The 16685-nt window shown below is 40.7% G+C and overlaps 1 protein-coding gene across 1 annotated transcript; it reads left to right on the forward strand.

The window, feature by feature from the left end:
- The first annotated feature begins 874 nt into the window (after positions 1-874).
- On the forward strand, positions 875-3122 carry LOC142644050 (uncharacterized). Its single transcript, XM_075818736.1, has 4 exons — positions 875-1042; positions 1220-1933; positions 2524-2652; positions 2712-3122. The coding sequence occupies exons 1-4, from the start codon at positions 875-877 to the stop codon at positions 3120-3122; spliced, it is 1422 nt and encodes a 473-aa protein (XP_075674851.1).
- The last annotated feature ends 13563 nt before the right edge of the window (positions 3123-16685 follow it).

The raw sequence follows: 16685 nt of genomic DNA on the forward strand, positions 1-16685 counted from the left end.
GAGAGCACCCAAGTTTCTGGTCTCTCATAGTAGGTACCACAGGAGATGAGACCACCATACTATAGACTGCTATGCTTTGAGGAATATTTTTCATGATAGAGTAGCTAAGGGAGATTTGGTTATTAAGGCGGGGAAGAGGGCTGACCTAAGGATGCGTAGACTAAAGGTAGCAATGACTTTATTCATGGGTCGTGAGGATCCTATGGAAGAGGAAGTGGAGAACATGGCTAGCAGTAGCTCAACACCTCCACCTTTGGTAGATGAAGAGATGTTAATGAGAATTCAGCAAGAAGATAAAATACACTCCTTTCTTGAAGGAATAGGTCTCAGACCAATGGCTAGAAGAGAAGCAGCACAAGCCTTGACCAAGGTGATGGAAAGGAATCATGAAGTGGCCGTTGTTGAAGGAAGTTTGATGCAAGTGGCATATCGGGAAGCAAAAGATTCAATCACATTTTCTAATAAAGATCTAGTCAACCGAGTTGTTGATGACGATAGGCCTTTACATGTTACTGCCTTTTTGGGAGCATCCCAAATCAAAAGGGCATTAGTAGACACTGGTGCATCCACCAATATTTTGCCTCTACCAACTTTTGATGCCTTGGGAATTCCGAGGGAAAGAATTATTCCTGAGCTAATGCAGGTAGCAAGAATAGGGGCCTTACAACAGAGTACCCTTGGGCATGTGTCTTTGGATCTTAGGGTTGGACCAATTCGGGCACCCACTCTTATGCATGTGATGGAAGGGAATACATCCTACCACATCATTTTAAGCCGTCCATGGTTAAAGGCGTATAAAGTAGTGGCTTCCACATATCATCAATGTGTGAAGGTCATTTGAAGGAACAAGCAAGTAGTTATTAAGGCCACTAAGATGCCTTTTGATAGAGCAGAGCTTCATTTTGCAGAGGCAGCTTTATATCAAGAGTATGAGCCTGAGGGTGAAAATAAGATTCTTCCTTTTAATCCTATTGCTCTGCAAATAGAGGAAGAAGATGATGGTAAAGTGGTAGAACTAGAAAAGCCTCCCAAGATAAGAAAGGTTGCTGGGCTTGATGGCCGGCTGATATATGAATTTTGAAGATTGATGGAAAGGGATGAGGAGGATGGCGAGCCTAATTCCCTTAATCCGACACAACAGCCAAAGGAAATTCATGTAGCTGAGGAGTTTGTGAAAGAATCCCCTGAGTGCATGAATGATGTCGTTAAGAATGTATAGGAAGAACTTGTTGAGGTTGATCTGAATGATAGAGAGGAAAGTAAAAAGCCAGTAAAAATCAGCAAGGGTCTTTCTGAAGAAGAGAGAGAAAAGTTGGTAGCCTTGTTGAGGGAATACAATGATGTTTTTGCTTGGAGTTATCAAGAAATGCTAGATTTGAGCCCAAACATGGTAACGCACAAGTTAAAGGTGGATCCTAATGTCAAACCTGTGAAGCAGCCACCAAGGAAGTATCGTTTGGATGTGGTGGAAAAGATAAAACTTGAAGTACAAAAGCTTTTAAAGGCAAGATTCATTGAAGAGATTGAATGCCTAAGTTGGTTAGCTAACATAGTTCCTGTGAAGAAGAAAAAAGGTCAGATAAGAATTTGTGTAGATTTTTGGGATCTCAATAAAGCTTGTACAAATGATGAATTTCCACTTTCTAATGTTGATATTTTGGTAGATGCAGCGGCTGGTCATGAACGTTTCTCCTTTATGGATGGTTGTAGTGGGTATAATCAAATCTTTATGGACCCAATAGATGCCTCGAAAACTGCCTTTAGAACACCCTTTGGAAACTATTTTTATATGGTGATGCCTTTTGGATTGAAGAATGCAGGTGCAACATACCAAAGAACTATGACTTTGAACTTTCGTGATATGCTTGATAAGCAGGTGGAAGATTACGTTGATGATCTAGTGGTGAAGGCAAAGAATCCTTTTGAGCATTTGGTGCATCTAAGACATGTCTTTGAAAGATGCAGGGAACACAACTTAAGGATGAATCCCTCCAAGTGTGCCTTTTGGGTATCATCAGGGAAGTTCTTAGGATTTCTTGTTCATCAAAGAGAGATTGATTTGGACCCTACAAGGCCAAAGCAATAACTACCTTTAGTCCTCCTACAACTTTGAAGGAGTTGAAAAGCTTTGTGGGAAAAGTTTCTTATTTAAGAAGATTCATTCCAGGCCTAGTTGAGATTTTAAAACCTCTCATGGAGCAGACAAAGAAAGGAGTGACTTTTGTATGGTGTGACCAATGTCAAAAGGCATTTAAGAAAATTTAGATGATATTGGCGGATCCCCACACCATGGTGGCCCCTATACCTGGAAAACCCTTGTTGTTGTATATAGCTAATACGGAGCAATCCTTAGGAGCATTATTAGCTTAGGAGCAAGAAGGAGTAGAGAAGCCAATGTATTATATTAGCAGAGTTATGAAGGGACTAGAGTTAAGATACTCAACTGCTAAGAAAGTATGTTTGTCTCTAGTCTTTGCTATGACAAAGTTTAATCATTATTTCCTAGGGCATCATGTGCAATAGGTGATTAAGCGCAATCCCGTGAAGTACCTCTTGACACGCCCTCAGTTATCAGGGAGAATGGCACAATGGGCCATCCTGGCATCATGCCTTGATATTGAATGCATAAGACCAACTGCCATCAAAGGCCAAGTAGTAGTTGATCTGCTGGCTAACTTTCCTGGGACAAGTGATTTTCACCTCCCCTGCAGGAAGTTATGGTGACAGAGGAGCAGGAATGGTCAATGCATTTGGATGGGTCATCTACATTTCAAGGGGGAGGGATAGGAGTAGTCTTAAAGTCACCAAGGGAGGAGTATATGTTTGCCTATAAATTGCACTTTCTTTGCTCTAACAATGAAGCAAAATATGAAGCCTTTATGGTGGGGCTAAAGGTTGCCAGTAGATTAGAAGTAAAAAGGTTAAAAGTGTTTGGTGATTCTGAGTTGGTGATAAGACAGGTTGAGGGAATTCATAGAGTAAAGAATCCTAGCTCGGCTGCTTATAGAGTTGCAGTGCAGAGGAATATGGAACACTTTACTTTCATAAAGTACAAAGTGGTAAACAAGAATGAAAACAAGCTTGTTGACTCGCTAGCTACCCTAGCCACTAAGTCGTATTAAAGAAGGAAATGATGACACTCTGAGTTGAGAAACAACCTGGTTTAATTCAAGAAGAGCTATGCTTCCCTCAAGATTGGCGAGAGCCCTTGTTGAGAGCAATGGCTCTAGAGAAGTATGTTGGGTCAGAGTTACTAGTAAATATGAAAGACTTCCATAAGATCAATGGAGATTTGTTTCTCAGGGGAGCAGAGGGTTTGCTAATGAAGTGTGTCTCAAGGCAAGAGGGACTGACCATGTTGCACAGATTGCACTATGATATTTGTGGTGTAAATCTTGATGTCAGCCTATATAGAAGACTATAAAGGCTAGGGGTCTTCTGGCTAGAAATGGCCAATGATGTTAAGGAAGAACAACGGAGTTGTAAAACTTGTTCTATCATTCCTCTAAACCAAGTAGAGGTACTTAATGATGAACTGCTGGAAGAAGATCTGTAGGATCTATACTTGAGATACCTTTTACAGGATGTATTACCTGCTAATTGGGTACAAAGAGAAAAGCTGAAAAAATATGTGACCACGTTTAAAGTGGTAGATGGGAAATTATTCAAGAGAAGTTTCCAAGGGAGATGGATGGTAAGCATTCCTGCTAAGGAAGTCAATGGCGTTCTTTCAGACTTGCATGAGGGAGAACCAGCAGGACACCCTAGTAGGAGGAAGCTATGGCAAATGGCTTTGCACTAGGGAAATTACTGGCCCACAATGTAAAGGGATGCTCAAGACTTTGCAAGGAAATGTCAAGAATGCCAAAAGTGAGGATACAAAATATAGACCAGCCATCAAAGTCTTCATCCAACTGTGGCTCTATATCCATTCCATAGCTAGGGGCTGGATTTTATAAGACCTATAAACCCCCCTCTGAAGGATGTACATGGATACTGGTAGCCATTGAGCTATTTACCAAGTGGGTAGAAGTTGTGGTTATGAAGAAGGCAACAGGTAGCTTAATGGCTAATTTCTTGAGGGAGAATATAATATGTCATTTTGGGGTACTCAACAAAATTATTTCTGACAATGGCACACCATTCCTGAACAAGGATGTGCGCCGTTTAACAGAATGGTACTCCATTTCTCACACGACATCGACGCCTTATTATCCCAAAGGAAATGGTCAAGCTGAGGCCTCTAACAAAGGATTACTGAAGATATTGGGAAAAATGACTAAGGAAAATTGAAAGGGGTGGAAGGAGGAACTGCCTATAGCTTTGTGGGCTCATAGGACAGCCAAATCACAAGCTACAGGAGCTTCACCATTTTCTCTAGTCTATGGCACAGAGGCTATCATCTCAATAGATTTAGTAAAGCCAACAGTAAAATTGGCAGATATTGAAGGAATACCTAGAAGGACACTTTGGAAATCGTGGAAAAAATGCGTGACGATGCTACCTTTCATGATTGCCTTTACCAGGCTAGCATGAAGGCCAAGTTAGAGAAAGAAAGTTTCAAGTGAGAGAACTTGTTTGGAAGACTGCACCACATGTACGAGGAGTAGCTGGACCTGTTAAACATAAGTTTTCTCCAAAATGGGAAAGACCATACATAGTAGAAGAGGCACATTCAACAATACATTATTGGCTAAAGGATCAAGCAGGTATAAAGGCGTATAGCCCTATTAGTAGAGCTCACCTTAAGAAATATCATGCTTAATCTTGTAAAAATATTTTTTTGTGGCCATCATGTCAAACTAATTTTGTGTTTAACAAAACTCATACTATTATAAACACAAAGACTTATATGTAGCTATTTCATATGCTATTGTTCATAATACGCATGCGAAGTCTAAATAGTTTGGCAAAATAAGGCATGGTAAAGTTTATAGTACAACCCAATGGCCTTCCAAGAACAAAAAATATATAAATATTACAACTTGAAAATTAGAGAATGTTTGTGAGAGAACTAAAATTTTCAAGATAGAGTTCTGGATGGCTTAGAGCTCCTAGCTCGCCTTCCAACTTCTCAATCTCTTTCTTTAAAGAGTTATGTTCTATAGTGACACCTTCTATTTGAGCTTGAATGGCAGAACTTGCTTCTTGTTGGGATGTTAATTCCACCTGAAGCCTTTTGATAGATTCCTGGAGCAAAGTGATTGAAGTGACATGCACCTGTAAGGCTGATTCTGCTTCCTTTGCTTTGTTGATACACGAGTTCTCCTTAACTCTTAATTCATGAAGTGAGGGCAAGGAAGCATGAACAGAGGATCCTGCCTTCTTTAAGTCCCTCAATGCAATGACACGGCTTTTTAACTAGCCGACATTGACACTTAGGCTCTCAACCTCACTCAATGCGGAAAGGAAATTATCAAGGGGGAGAGCAAGACAATCCTCTTTACCCTTTGACCGTAGTTGGGATATGATAGACCTAATTTGCTGTAAGAGAAAGCCCCTAAGTGGAAAGGTCCACTTGCTGGTATCATTCATGGTGTCGGGATATTTAGAGAGCAAGAGAGAACAAATTGCTCTCAGATTGGGAGAAACTAATGAAAGCAATGGATCAGACTCTATCAAGGTGCTTTCACCCTCTTGTTCCTTGGAAGTAGCTTCTGTTAAATCTTCTTTCTCTTGGGAATTTTCGGCATACACCCGATTCTATTCCCCCCTTTCAATGTTAGACTCTATTTCTTCATTGGAAGTCATTTCTTGTACAGAATCCTCTAGGGTTGAAGAAGTGACTTTTGCTTTAGGTTAAGCTTGAGGAACAGAGCTTGTAACCTGTCAAAGGTCAAAAATGGAGAAAGGAAGAAAAGTTACCTGTGTCCGGGGTTAAAAGAAAAAGTTACAAGAGTTAGTCACTATAAAGAAAAGAGTGTACCTTGGGCTTCTTGATAGAAGGGATTTTTGCATTCTTCTTTCTCTTAGTGCTTGAAAGTTTGGCTTTTGGAAGGGGCTCCAAAGTCAAATCTTCCTGAAAGATAGGTGGGACATCCACTCGTTGGGCACCACTCTCGCCAGAATTCCTAACACGTTCTCTAATGTCAGACTACCATGACTTAAACCTGGATGAAGGCAGTCCATTTCTAGTGGGAGAAGTAAAGGGGATTTCAAGACTTGACACTAAAATCTTGATGAGATTTTCCTTTTTAAATGCTAGAGAGACCACTATAGCCGGAAAAGATAAAGTAGAGAAATTTCCCAGTATGCCTTGGTTAAAACCAAATTGGTGGGCAAACCTATGGGGGTTGTAGGTTTGAGTTTCATACTAATCTTTAAAACGTGCCTGGAGATGTGAAGGAAAAGCACAAGCAACAAAAGAAAGTTCTTCCCTAGACTAGGGGGCATCTTTGTAAGGAGAACCATAAATGTTTTCTAAGGAAGTGAACAATAGAGGAAGTCCACCTTCCAAAATAGAGTAAGGTCTAGCTGTCCAATCAGTAGGGCCATCCAACACTTTACTAAGGAAACTGTTTGAAGATACTGCCACTTTGTTCCAACGCCAAGAGCATGGCAAGCCTTGGGGTGATGACAGATTGGTTTTATAGGAGCTCAACATTCTAGGGACAGGGGCATAAAAGTGTTCCCACAACCATATTTGTAAAAAAGTGACGGGTACAAAAGTTTCAACTTGAAATCTACCCCAGGAGCGTTGCAAGTCAAGAGTAAAGTGATCTAGGTGGGAATACAAAGTTCCTAGAAAATAGGGGGCAAGGGGAGAGGATTGTCCTCTAGCTAGTTTAACGGCTAAAGGGAAATGTCTACTTAGAATCTTTTCATGAGGATATCCTTCAAATAGATGGCGAGAAATTAAAAAGGCAATAAAGGCTTCAAGTTCGTAAGAACTAGAGTTACCTTCACCAACAACAAAGTCGGTACCTTCTTTCAGGGAGTCTCCATTGGCTTCCTCATCTACGCCATCAGCATACTCCCTTCAAAAGTATCTGATCCATCCCTAGAAGTTGGCTCTAGAACCTTTGTCTCCACCAACATTAGTATCCTCTGGTACTTCCTCATTGGGGGTTTTACCTTTCCTTGCTACCTTTAGAACCGGTTTCTTTAAAGCTTTCTTCACTGCATCCTCAAGGAACTTCACAGCTTTAGACTCATTAGGAGATAAAGAAATGTTAACTACTTTGCCATCTCTGAACAGGGGAAGCTTCAATATCTCATAGACATCTTCCAGAGATGAAGAGATTTCTTGACACCCTATGAAGAATATATGCGTGACAAAGTTTCATCGGTACAAAAGAGATAGCAAACTTTCACTATCTTTGCTGAACTCTAGGTTAGAAAACATAAGAATGGTCTCCACAAGTCTCACCCTTAGCAAGATGTCCATGAAGGGAGGATCAGCCAACACTTTTCGACACCAGCTTCTCTAACCTCTAGAAACTAAAATGTGAGATTTAAAAACCACATCTATGGTGGGAGGAAAATCTCCTTTGCAAGTGCCAAGCCTAGGAATATGCTTCAATTCCGAATCCATAGTCAGAAGATCACCAGGTTCCCCACATGCTGTGAAGGGAGGATCATCAGAACAGGGGGCTGAATCACAATCAAGACTTTTGTCAAATAGGTAATCTTTGAAGAAAGGAGGGATGATCCATTGTTCTTCTATGGAAGGATTTTCACCTCCTCCTAGTAGGGGTTTACTGCCTTTTGAAGCGGAAGGCTCCGAAAATTTGGCAGAACTAGATCTTAAACCACATTTTACACCCATGATTTTGTGTGTGAGAAGAACTCTAGGTTTCGGGTTAAAGAAGGAGAAGAAGAAGATAAGGGAAAAGGAGAAAAATAAGGAAGGGAAATATTTTCTTTTCCTTTTTATACTTTGAGAAGTTAATATTTTTCCACCAAACGAGAATGGTTCAAAAAGGGAGACACCTTTTCAAAATTAACACATGTCAGCATGGGGAGAAAACTAAGTTAATACCAATACAATGTGACTGTCAAAGTGCTTTACCATTAAACGCCATTGACAGTCAGAGGGCTAATGTACATAACACCACTAAGGCATAGGGGAATGCATAAGTGGTTGAATCTTGACCTTACACATGGAGTGGCTATGAGCAAGGGGAGAGGAAGCGTTGACTAAGGGATCTTGTCTTGGTCCGTGCTAAAGGCGTGACTGCATTGGGAAGGAAGTAAGATTTACACCTGACATAATACTCAAGCACTCACAAAAAGGGAGATAGTGACTTTTTAAGGTCAGAGGCTATGAGGACACCCCTTATTGGTTTAATGCACAATGAATCACCTTAGAGACATGTGTACCAATCACAGTACTCCTGATGTCCCTCTCAATGTTCAAGACTTGTCTCCCAAGCAGTGGCAAAGCTACCTACCTACGGGTCCCAGTGCCACGTCAGCGTAGTTCTTATCCCCTAGTCAGCAGATAATATCACAGCTGTGAGAAGATCCAAAATAAAAAATGATGACTTGACACCTATCCTTGTATTCAGCCATATTCCTTAGAGTATAAAAGATACATGTAGCTGTGCTATTAGCGCAAGAACACAATTAGATATTTTTAGAAATAAAAGTGAAGAGTTGGTAGGAAAGAAAGGCAACCTAATTTTAAACTAATCTTTTCACACAATACAAGCAGAGCCAAGCAAGAATGTTACCTTCTTGCTCGAACCGTGGTTTTTTGTCCCTTCTTTAGGGTTTTCCACGTACATCTGGTGTTTTTAGCAATTAGTTTCTTCTTCTTGTTTAAATGTATGTCTTTTTCATGTCCTATCATCACTTTTTTTTTCTTGTTTGAGTGTTATGTCAAAACTTACATCTTTTTGAGCTTTCTCATGTAGATGTACTATTAGATAACTTATTTCACTTCTCTATATAAGCTTAAATCTAACTTGCACGTACACGACCCCAACGTATTCGTAGAGTAATGGATAGGCCGAGACAATGAACAAGGCAATCGTGAGTGGGTTAAAGAAGAGGTTGGAGAGAGTAAAGGGCTGGTGGACCGAGGAATGGCCAAGCATGCTATGGATTTACCGAGCAACGCCTCGAAGTTCAACTGGCAAAACCCCTTATTCCCTGACCTATGGAGCCGAGGCAGTCATACTTGTGGAGATAAGCCTATCTAGTATGAGAGTCTCAGACTTTTCTCCAGCTGCCAACGATGAGTTAATGACGGAGCTGCTGGATCTGCTGGAAGAACGCCAAGAGATGGCAACTATTTGATTGGTAAACTATTAACAAAAGATGGCTTAAAGGTATGATAAAGGGGTAAGATCGAGGGAATTTAGTGCTGGGGACTTGGTGCTATGTAGGGCATTAGGAAGAAGATTTTAGTGTCAAGTCTTGAAATCCCCTTTACTTCTCCCACCAGAAATGGACTGCCTTCACCCAGGTTTAAGTCATGGTGTTCTGACATTAGAGAACGTGTTAGGAATTTTAGGGAGAGTGGTGCCCAACTAGTGGATGTCCCACCTATCTTTCAGGAAGATTTGACTTTGAAGCCCCTTCCAAAAGCCAAACTTTCAAGCACTAAGAGAAAGAAGAATGCAAATACCCCTTCTATCAAGAAGCCCAAGGTACACTCTTTTCTTTATAGTGACTAACTCTTGTAACTTTTTCTTTTAACCCCGGACACAGGTAACTTTTCTTCCTTTCTCCATTTTTGACCTTTGACAGGTTACAAGCTCTGTTCCTCAAGCTTAACCTAAAGCAAGAGTCACTTCTTCAACCCTAGAGGATGTTGTACAAGAAATGACTTCCAATGAAGAAATAGAGTCTAACATTGAAAGGGGGGATTCAAATCGGGTGTATGCCAAAAATTCCCAAGAGAAAGAAGATTTAACAGAAGCTACTTCCAAGGAACAAGAGGGTGAAAGCACCTTGACAGAGTCTGATCCATTGCTTTCATTGATTTCTCCCAATCTGAGAGCAATTTGTTCTCTCTTGCTATCTAAATATCCCGAAACCATAAAGGATACCAGCAAGTAGACCTTTCCACTTTGGGGCTTTCTCTTACAGCAAATTAGGTCTATCATATCCCAACTGCGGTCAAAGGGTAAAGAGGGGCCGTACTAGGAGGGGTCGTACAGAGTTTTCGCAATAGCTAGAGTAGGGGCATACCACTTGGAAGATCTAGAAGAGAGACCACTTCTCCAATCATGGAATGTGCAGAACTTAAAAAGATATTACCATTGAATATGTAAAGCTTTAAAGAGTGTTGTACTTAACTGTCTCCACATCAATGGTATTGTATACTTGCAAAGTATGATAGGCCTTTATTCAAAAATTATATCGAAAGTTTCTAAGGGCAGAAACCTAGCCTCGGCCTGACCCCGTCACTAACTAGGTGGAAACCTTATCAAAAGTTTCTAAGGACAGAAATCTAGCCTCGGCCTGACCTTGGTCACTGACTAGGTGGAAATATTATCAAAAGTTTCTAAGGACAGAAACCTAGCCTTAGCCTGACCCCGGTCACCGACTAGATGGAAACCTTATCAAAAGTTTCTAAGAAAAAAAACCTAGCCTCAGTCACCGACTATGTGGAAACCTTATTAAAAATCTCTCAATGACAAAAATCGAGCCTCGGCTTGAACCCGGTCACCAACTAGGTGGAAACCTTATTAAAAATCTTTTTAAGGATAGAAATCTAACCTCGGCATAACACCCATTCACCAACCAAGTGGAAACCTTAGAAACAGTTTCCAAATGCAAAAGCAAGAATTGGTGAATGGATAAAAACCGAAGTTTCCTTCTTGTTCTACCCTATTCCAATCCAAATGGACCTCGGGGGAAGACATGCACGATAAGTACACAAGATTGGAATTGCTTTAAGATATGAGAAATGTTTACATGGTTTATCTAAAGAGAGTCAAGATTAATAAAAGAATAATTAAAAAAAGAAAAAGCAAAGCAATCCAAATTAATTCAAAATAAATATATCCATTCCCATTGTATTTAACAAAAACCTAAAAGAGTCAAGCTAAATTTAAGCACCAAACATCGATGACTAAAAAAAGAAAAAAAGAACAAAGTGGAAAAAATAATAAGTCTTAAGCTTCAGGGTTCTGGGTATGCTCAGAAGGATTGGGGGGTACGTCTATGGCCATCTAAGGATCGAGATTCAGTAGGGTGGATGGCAGCATTTGACCTTCCGCGGTAACGGGGTTGCTCAGCATGTCAAGTTCAATCACCTTGGCATAAGAGTCAATTTCTTCAACTAACTCCCTCATACTGGCCATCTAAGGATCGAGATTCGGTAGGGTGGATAGCGGCATTTGACCTTCCGTGGTAACGGGGTTGCTCAGCATGTCAAGTTCAATCACCTTGGCATAAGAGTCAATTTCTTCAACTAACTCCTTCATACTGAGGTTATCTTCCTCTTCATTCTAAGTAGGGGTTTGGAAAGGAGGAGGAAGCAACTCCTTAGGATAGGGTACTTGATCAGGGTCCTTAAAAGGAGAGTCCTCAAGGAAACTTAGAGCATTTAAAGCAGTCATCCACCCCTCCTCAAATCCATAGCGCCGAGATTCAAGCATGATGGGCTCACTAGAGTTCTCGGCGTCAGCAAACCCTATATTGTAGAATTTAGTTTCACTTTTCCCCACAACAATCCTCAGGTCAGCCACCTCCTTATCCCTGGCCGTGATCACACTTTCGACCTAAGCCAACCTCACCTCGACATCACCCATCTTCCCTTCCAGGTCCGCCGCCCTCTTCTAAGCTACTGTGCAAGCCTTTTCAACTTCCGCAACTCTACTCACAACAATTGCGAGCGTGGTAGCTTGATCCCATAAATTGGCCTCGGATACCTCCTTGAGAGCCCTTTCCTTGTCAGCCTTTTCCATGGCACCCTTGAGCCATCCCTCTAATATGTGGGTCATTTGAGTGGGCTACCAAAACAATTGAAAGAAAGGAAAAGAAAAGCTAAGTTAGAAAAAAAAAAATAGAAGTAATGTATAGATATATAAAAGGGGGAAGGAGTTAGGGGTTTACTGCAATAATATGCCATTTGAGCTTGATGGAGATGGCTTCATCGCTACCCTCAACGAAATATTGCATGTCATCAGGCAGCAGGAGTGCCTACTCGAGGCTGTCAGCAATCCAACCACCCTACCCACTGGCCTAATTCCAGATGCAAAAGTCCTTAGGAAGAGGGCGGTCACCTAGCATAAAGACACACTGCCAACCCAAATGAGGGGGTGCCAAGGAGGAGGCTATGTTTGAGCCTTTTATATTAGGGGGTCTCAGATCAAAGGGTGGTTCCTAGATGACCAAAGGCATGACAGTCGAGATTGGAGATGGGCCTGAGGGCGCATTAGTAGGGTCCTTAATGGACTTAGAGGTGTATTGCTGCCTTTTGCGTTTGCGAGGAGCAGGGGGAGGGGAACTTGTTGCTGAGGAGTTGACCGTCCTCCAGGCAGAAAGCAATTAGCGGTCATCTTCCTTTGAACCACCATCTCAGTTGATGACCCCTTAGATTCTGTCTCTTCAGTCAATGGATCAACGAGCTCTGCTGCAACTAGTCCCTCGGCTGGGTTGGAAGTTGCTGGTTCCTCAACCGGGATATGTTTAGCTCAGCCATGAAATACTTAGTCAGTTGAGCTGTCCCTCATGGGAAGTAATGATTCCTCTCTTATTTGTCAAGGACCGAGTCGCTGAGCTTCACCTAGCGTTAAGCCTTTTGGAAGAAAATCGTGGAGGCGAACGTCGATATATGAGAGAAAAGGACTGCCGCCCGTGAGAGCTTGCCTTGGATCTTGGTAACTGGTGTATGAAGGGATGCAGTTAAGGATAACATGGGATGCTCTTAGCTAGCCATAGAAATGAACAAAAATATCCGAGCACAATACGAAGTTTAGGTCCCAAGAGCACGCAACGTTCAGATCCCACTTAAAATGTTTAGTATCTGCACAGACAAAGAAATACATTATGTTAGGAGTGTAAAATATCATCAGATAATACAATAGAATAAAGCAAGAAGTGGGAGGAATCCTCGAAAAACACTAGCAAAACAGCGTCGAGCAATTATGGCCTACGTAAACAAGTAAAAACTAAAAAAAGAGAGAAGAAATTAAATAGAAGGAGAGAGCTAGGGGGAATAAAAGAAAGGGATATCGACCAATTTCCCGGGGTAAGGTCGGGCAGGGGTGTTCACCAGCAAGCCAGTTGCCGCTCACTTTAACATACTCTCCAGTCAAGTTCCTGTTGGAGTCGGGGAGACACGATATAATTCGGACTACTGTGTCTCAGACTTTTAGGTAGTACTCTCACCTAGTGTTACCACACATGTTGTACATAAAGTTGATATCATGGTGGTTGAGGCATAAACCATATAAATTTTTAAGCCAACTTACGCAACTCACAACTCTAAAGGAATTTGGTGGAAGTTGGTCGGGGCAAAGACCGTAGAAACTAAGGGTTCTAAATAATAAGAGGTCCACGGGAAACCTAAACCCCCTTTCTAAGATAGCCATCAAAGGAAAAAATACTACCCGGGGATGCCTATCATTCTCTATATTTCCCTCAGGCCAATATTCTATATCTACATCTAAAGGAACCTCAAATCTAGCCCTAAAGGTTGCTAGAGTGGCCTCGGTCCTAAGAAGGTGTGAAAAAACCTATTTTTCTATAAGGAAACGTGAGGAGAATTTAAATGAGAGAGTAAAGAATAGGGAACTTACAGTAAGAAAAACAATCTCATGAGGAAGGAGAGATGTTCGGGGAGTGTGAATGCTGAAATAGAGAAGAGAGAAGTAAGAAATGTCCAAAGAGAGCCAGAGAGTCAATTTATAGGAGGGGTACCTTTAGAAGCATTAAATGGGTTTAAGCGGGAAAAGCATTAATTTTTCTTTTTGTGACCATTGCACACGTGACCTCGGTATATGAACCGTCAGGCAATAATGACCATTTGATATGACAACTTGTTGCCCTGTGCGCCAAAAGCACAGGCCGTCTTATCTGTAATTTATACATGACGGTTTATGTACCCAAGGAGTGATTGGCCATTTAATGTGAGTCCTTGATACCATTCTCGATGACATGAGAAGGAATCAAGGGGGGGGGTATTGTGCGGTCATCAGCCCATTACAAGATGGCCCATGGGCTAAAGATCAGAGAGGAGTCATTTGTTAGGCCTATTTCGTGCTACTCGGCCCAGGGTACCGTGGACTACACGGACCTCAGGGCCCGATGTTGCTCGAAGTCCATTCTAGGGAGCCTTGGTAATGCCTTGAGGAAGGTCACCGTCGAGCACTATTTGGCGTCTATCACAAGTTCCAAGGCTAACATACCTGTTTCAAAAGTGTGGTATCCCTCCGTCAGGAATAATCCTAAAGGGATCCACCTACACGAAAAATCATGAGGTGCAAACATAATTAACCCATTAAGGGACCCTATAAATAGGGAAAGAGAAGAGGAATCAAGGGTTAGACACTACAAAGTAAGGAACCATAGAATTAGGGAGGAAGAGAGAAAAACTGAGAGCAAGCCAACTTGGGAAGAAGGTAGGTAATTGTATTTCAAGTATAGGCTTTTGCCTTTAAGAGCTTCCCATTGTTAGATATCCATACACCCACCACAACAAGTAAATTGTGAGCCTAACACAATAGTTAGCCCATTAACCGAGATATGAGCACGCGCAAGTTCAATGACAACAAATTTTGTAGATCCAATGGTAGAGAAATAGTAAAGGAGAGAAGTTCTTCCTGATAATTTTAGATTAAAGGGGCAAACTCAAGTGTGATGAAGAGAGAGTGTGACCCCCTTCTTGATCACTAACATTGAAGAATATGGATCTCCTCAGTTAGAGTTTTTTGCCTTGCTTAAGAAGGGATTTTAGTGAAGTTAAGTGAGAAATGATGGGAGGATGATTTTCTATGACGTGTTAAAGCTATGATGGCATTTTTTTTTTTTTTGAGTGGGTGATGATGAAGAGTTGGATTTAGTGTTTTTCTTGGTCCCTTTAAATAAAATTAAAGGGTCAAGATTGAAAACAAAAGGCAAGTAGGTAAAGGGAGGGAATACTCAATATGTAGATGGCGTGATCTGTCTTGATTTATCAAAGGGTACAATTGGCTTTTTAAGAAAACACAATGGGCAAATCGGGAAATGGATTGTGGCTTCCAATTAGGGGTGTCAATGTTCGACCCAACCCGCGAACACGACACGAACCCGACACGAGTTTTTTCAGGTTAAGGTTGGGCCTTAATCGGTTTGGATCATAAACAAGTCGACCTGAAAATGACACGACAAGAAATGTGTCATAAGCGGGTCAACCTGCGTAACCAGTAATAGACACGTTTGACATGCCAATTTATTTGTGTCAACCCAAAATGACCCACTTAACGCAACCTATTTAACTCAAATAACATATAAATATTTATTTTATGTTAGATTTGTCAAATACCTTTATATTCGACATATATTTTAAATTTAAAAAGAAAAGTGAGTGATTACAAAAACTTACAAAGGATATAATTGGCAATTGAAAATTTACAAATCCTAGATCTCTAAACCCTACAAACCCTAAATCTCTAAACCTTCTTATAAATATCTTCTTCTTTTTTTAAATTTCAGCCGTACTACTCACTCTACTATCTTATAGTTTCATTCCCAATTCTCAAACTCAAAGCCTCAAACCAGTTATTGCTCTCTCTCTCTAATGTGTTTATTTTTCTGCATAATGTTTTTGTTTTATAAACTTTGAACCCATGTGTCGTTATTAATATATGAGATATATTAATTGTTGATTAAGGCCACAGTTGTTGCTTTTGTCTTGGGCCATGTGTTTTTTTTTTTTTTTTTTTTTTTGTGTTTGTATTAGTGTTGGACACCGTCTGCATATCTTGCAAGTGGGTTTATTGAGATAGTTTATAAACTAGATCTAATGGGTAATGCTTTTAAAGATTACAACAATGTGAGTTGAATACTTGAAGTGTATGCATTGCTTTTGGGAGATAAAAAAAATTATTTCTAGATGGATGTTATATCTAATATTATGCAAGTTGAAATGGGTTGTATTACATTCATGTTAAACCAACACGACTCGTTTATTAAGCGTGTCAAATGGGTTGGGTCAGGTCAACCCGCCTTATTAACAAGTCAGGTTAGGGTTGAACGATCATGACACGATTATTAAATGGGTCGGGTTCAATTCCTGATAAAACTTTTTTCTAAAATAGTATACTATTGTATGCCCTTAGGGCACACGTTAGTAAAATCCATATTAATAAAGTATTGTGGCTTTTGCAATTGCTCATGCCTAATTGCCACACATTAACTTGCGAGTCCTTTGTATTTGAAAATTTGACTTTCTTCCAATGCACTTTTGCATTATGTTACCAAACTCAATTTGAAATTTCAACTTGAAAAAGTGCCTTTTGGCTCCTTAAAGTGAAACCAAAGTGAAACCAAACGCACACTAAGAGTGGTTTGCCTCTTTTTGGGCATTGGGTTTCAACAACCCCCTTAACTTAGTCTGTGGCTAAAAAGGGTAAGTTGAGAAAGTTTAAACCATTTGACCTACTTTTCCAAAGGATGCAAAATGTTCTGAATACTAGGGCAGATATATTTAGTCTCATAAAAGGTAGTGAATGCCAATTAAACTAGAGAGAGGATGGAAACTTATTTTCCTAAAGACCAGCTGAGTGATTAGGTGTTTTGGCCAA

Source organism: Castanea sativa, chromosome 7, assembly GCF_040712315.1.
Source record: "Castanea sativa cultivar Marrone di Chiusa Pesio chromosome 7, ASM4071231v1".
NCBI classification, from domain to species: Eukaryota; Viridiplantae; Streptophyta; class Magnoliopsida; order Fagales; family Fagaceae; genus Castanea; species Castanea sativa.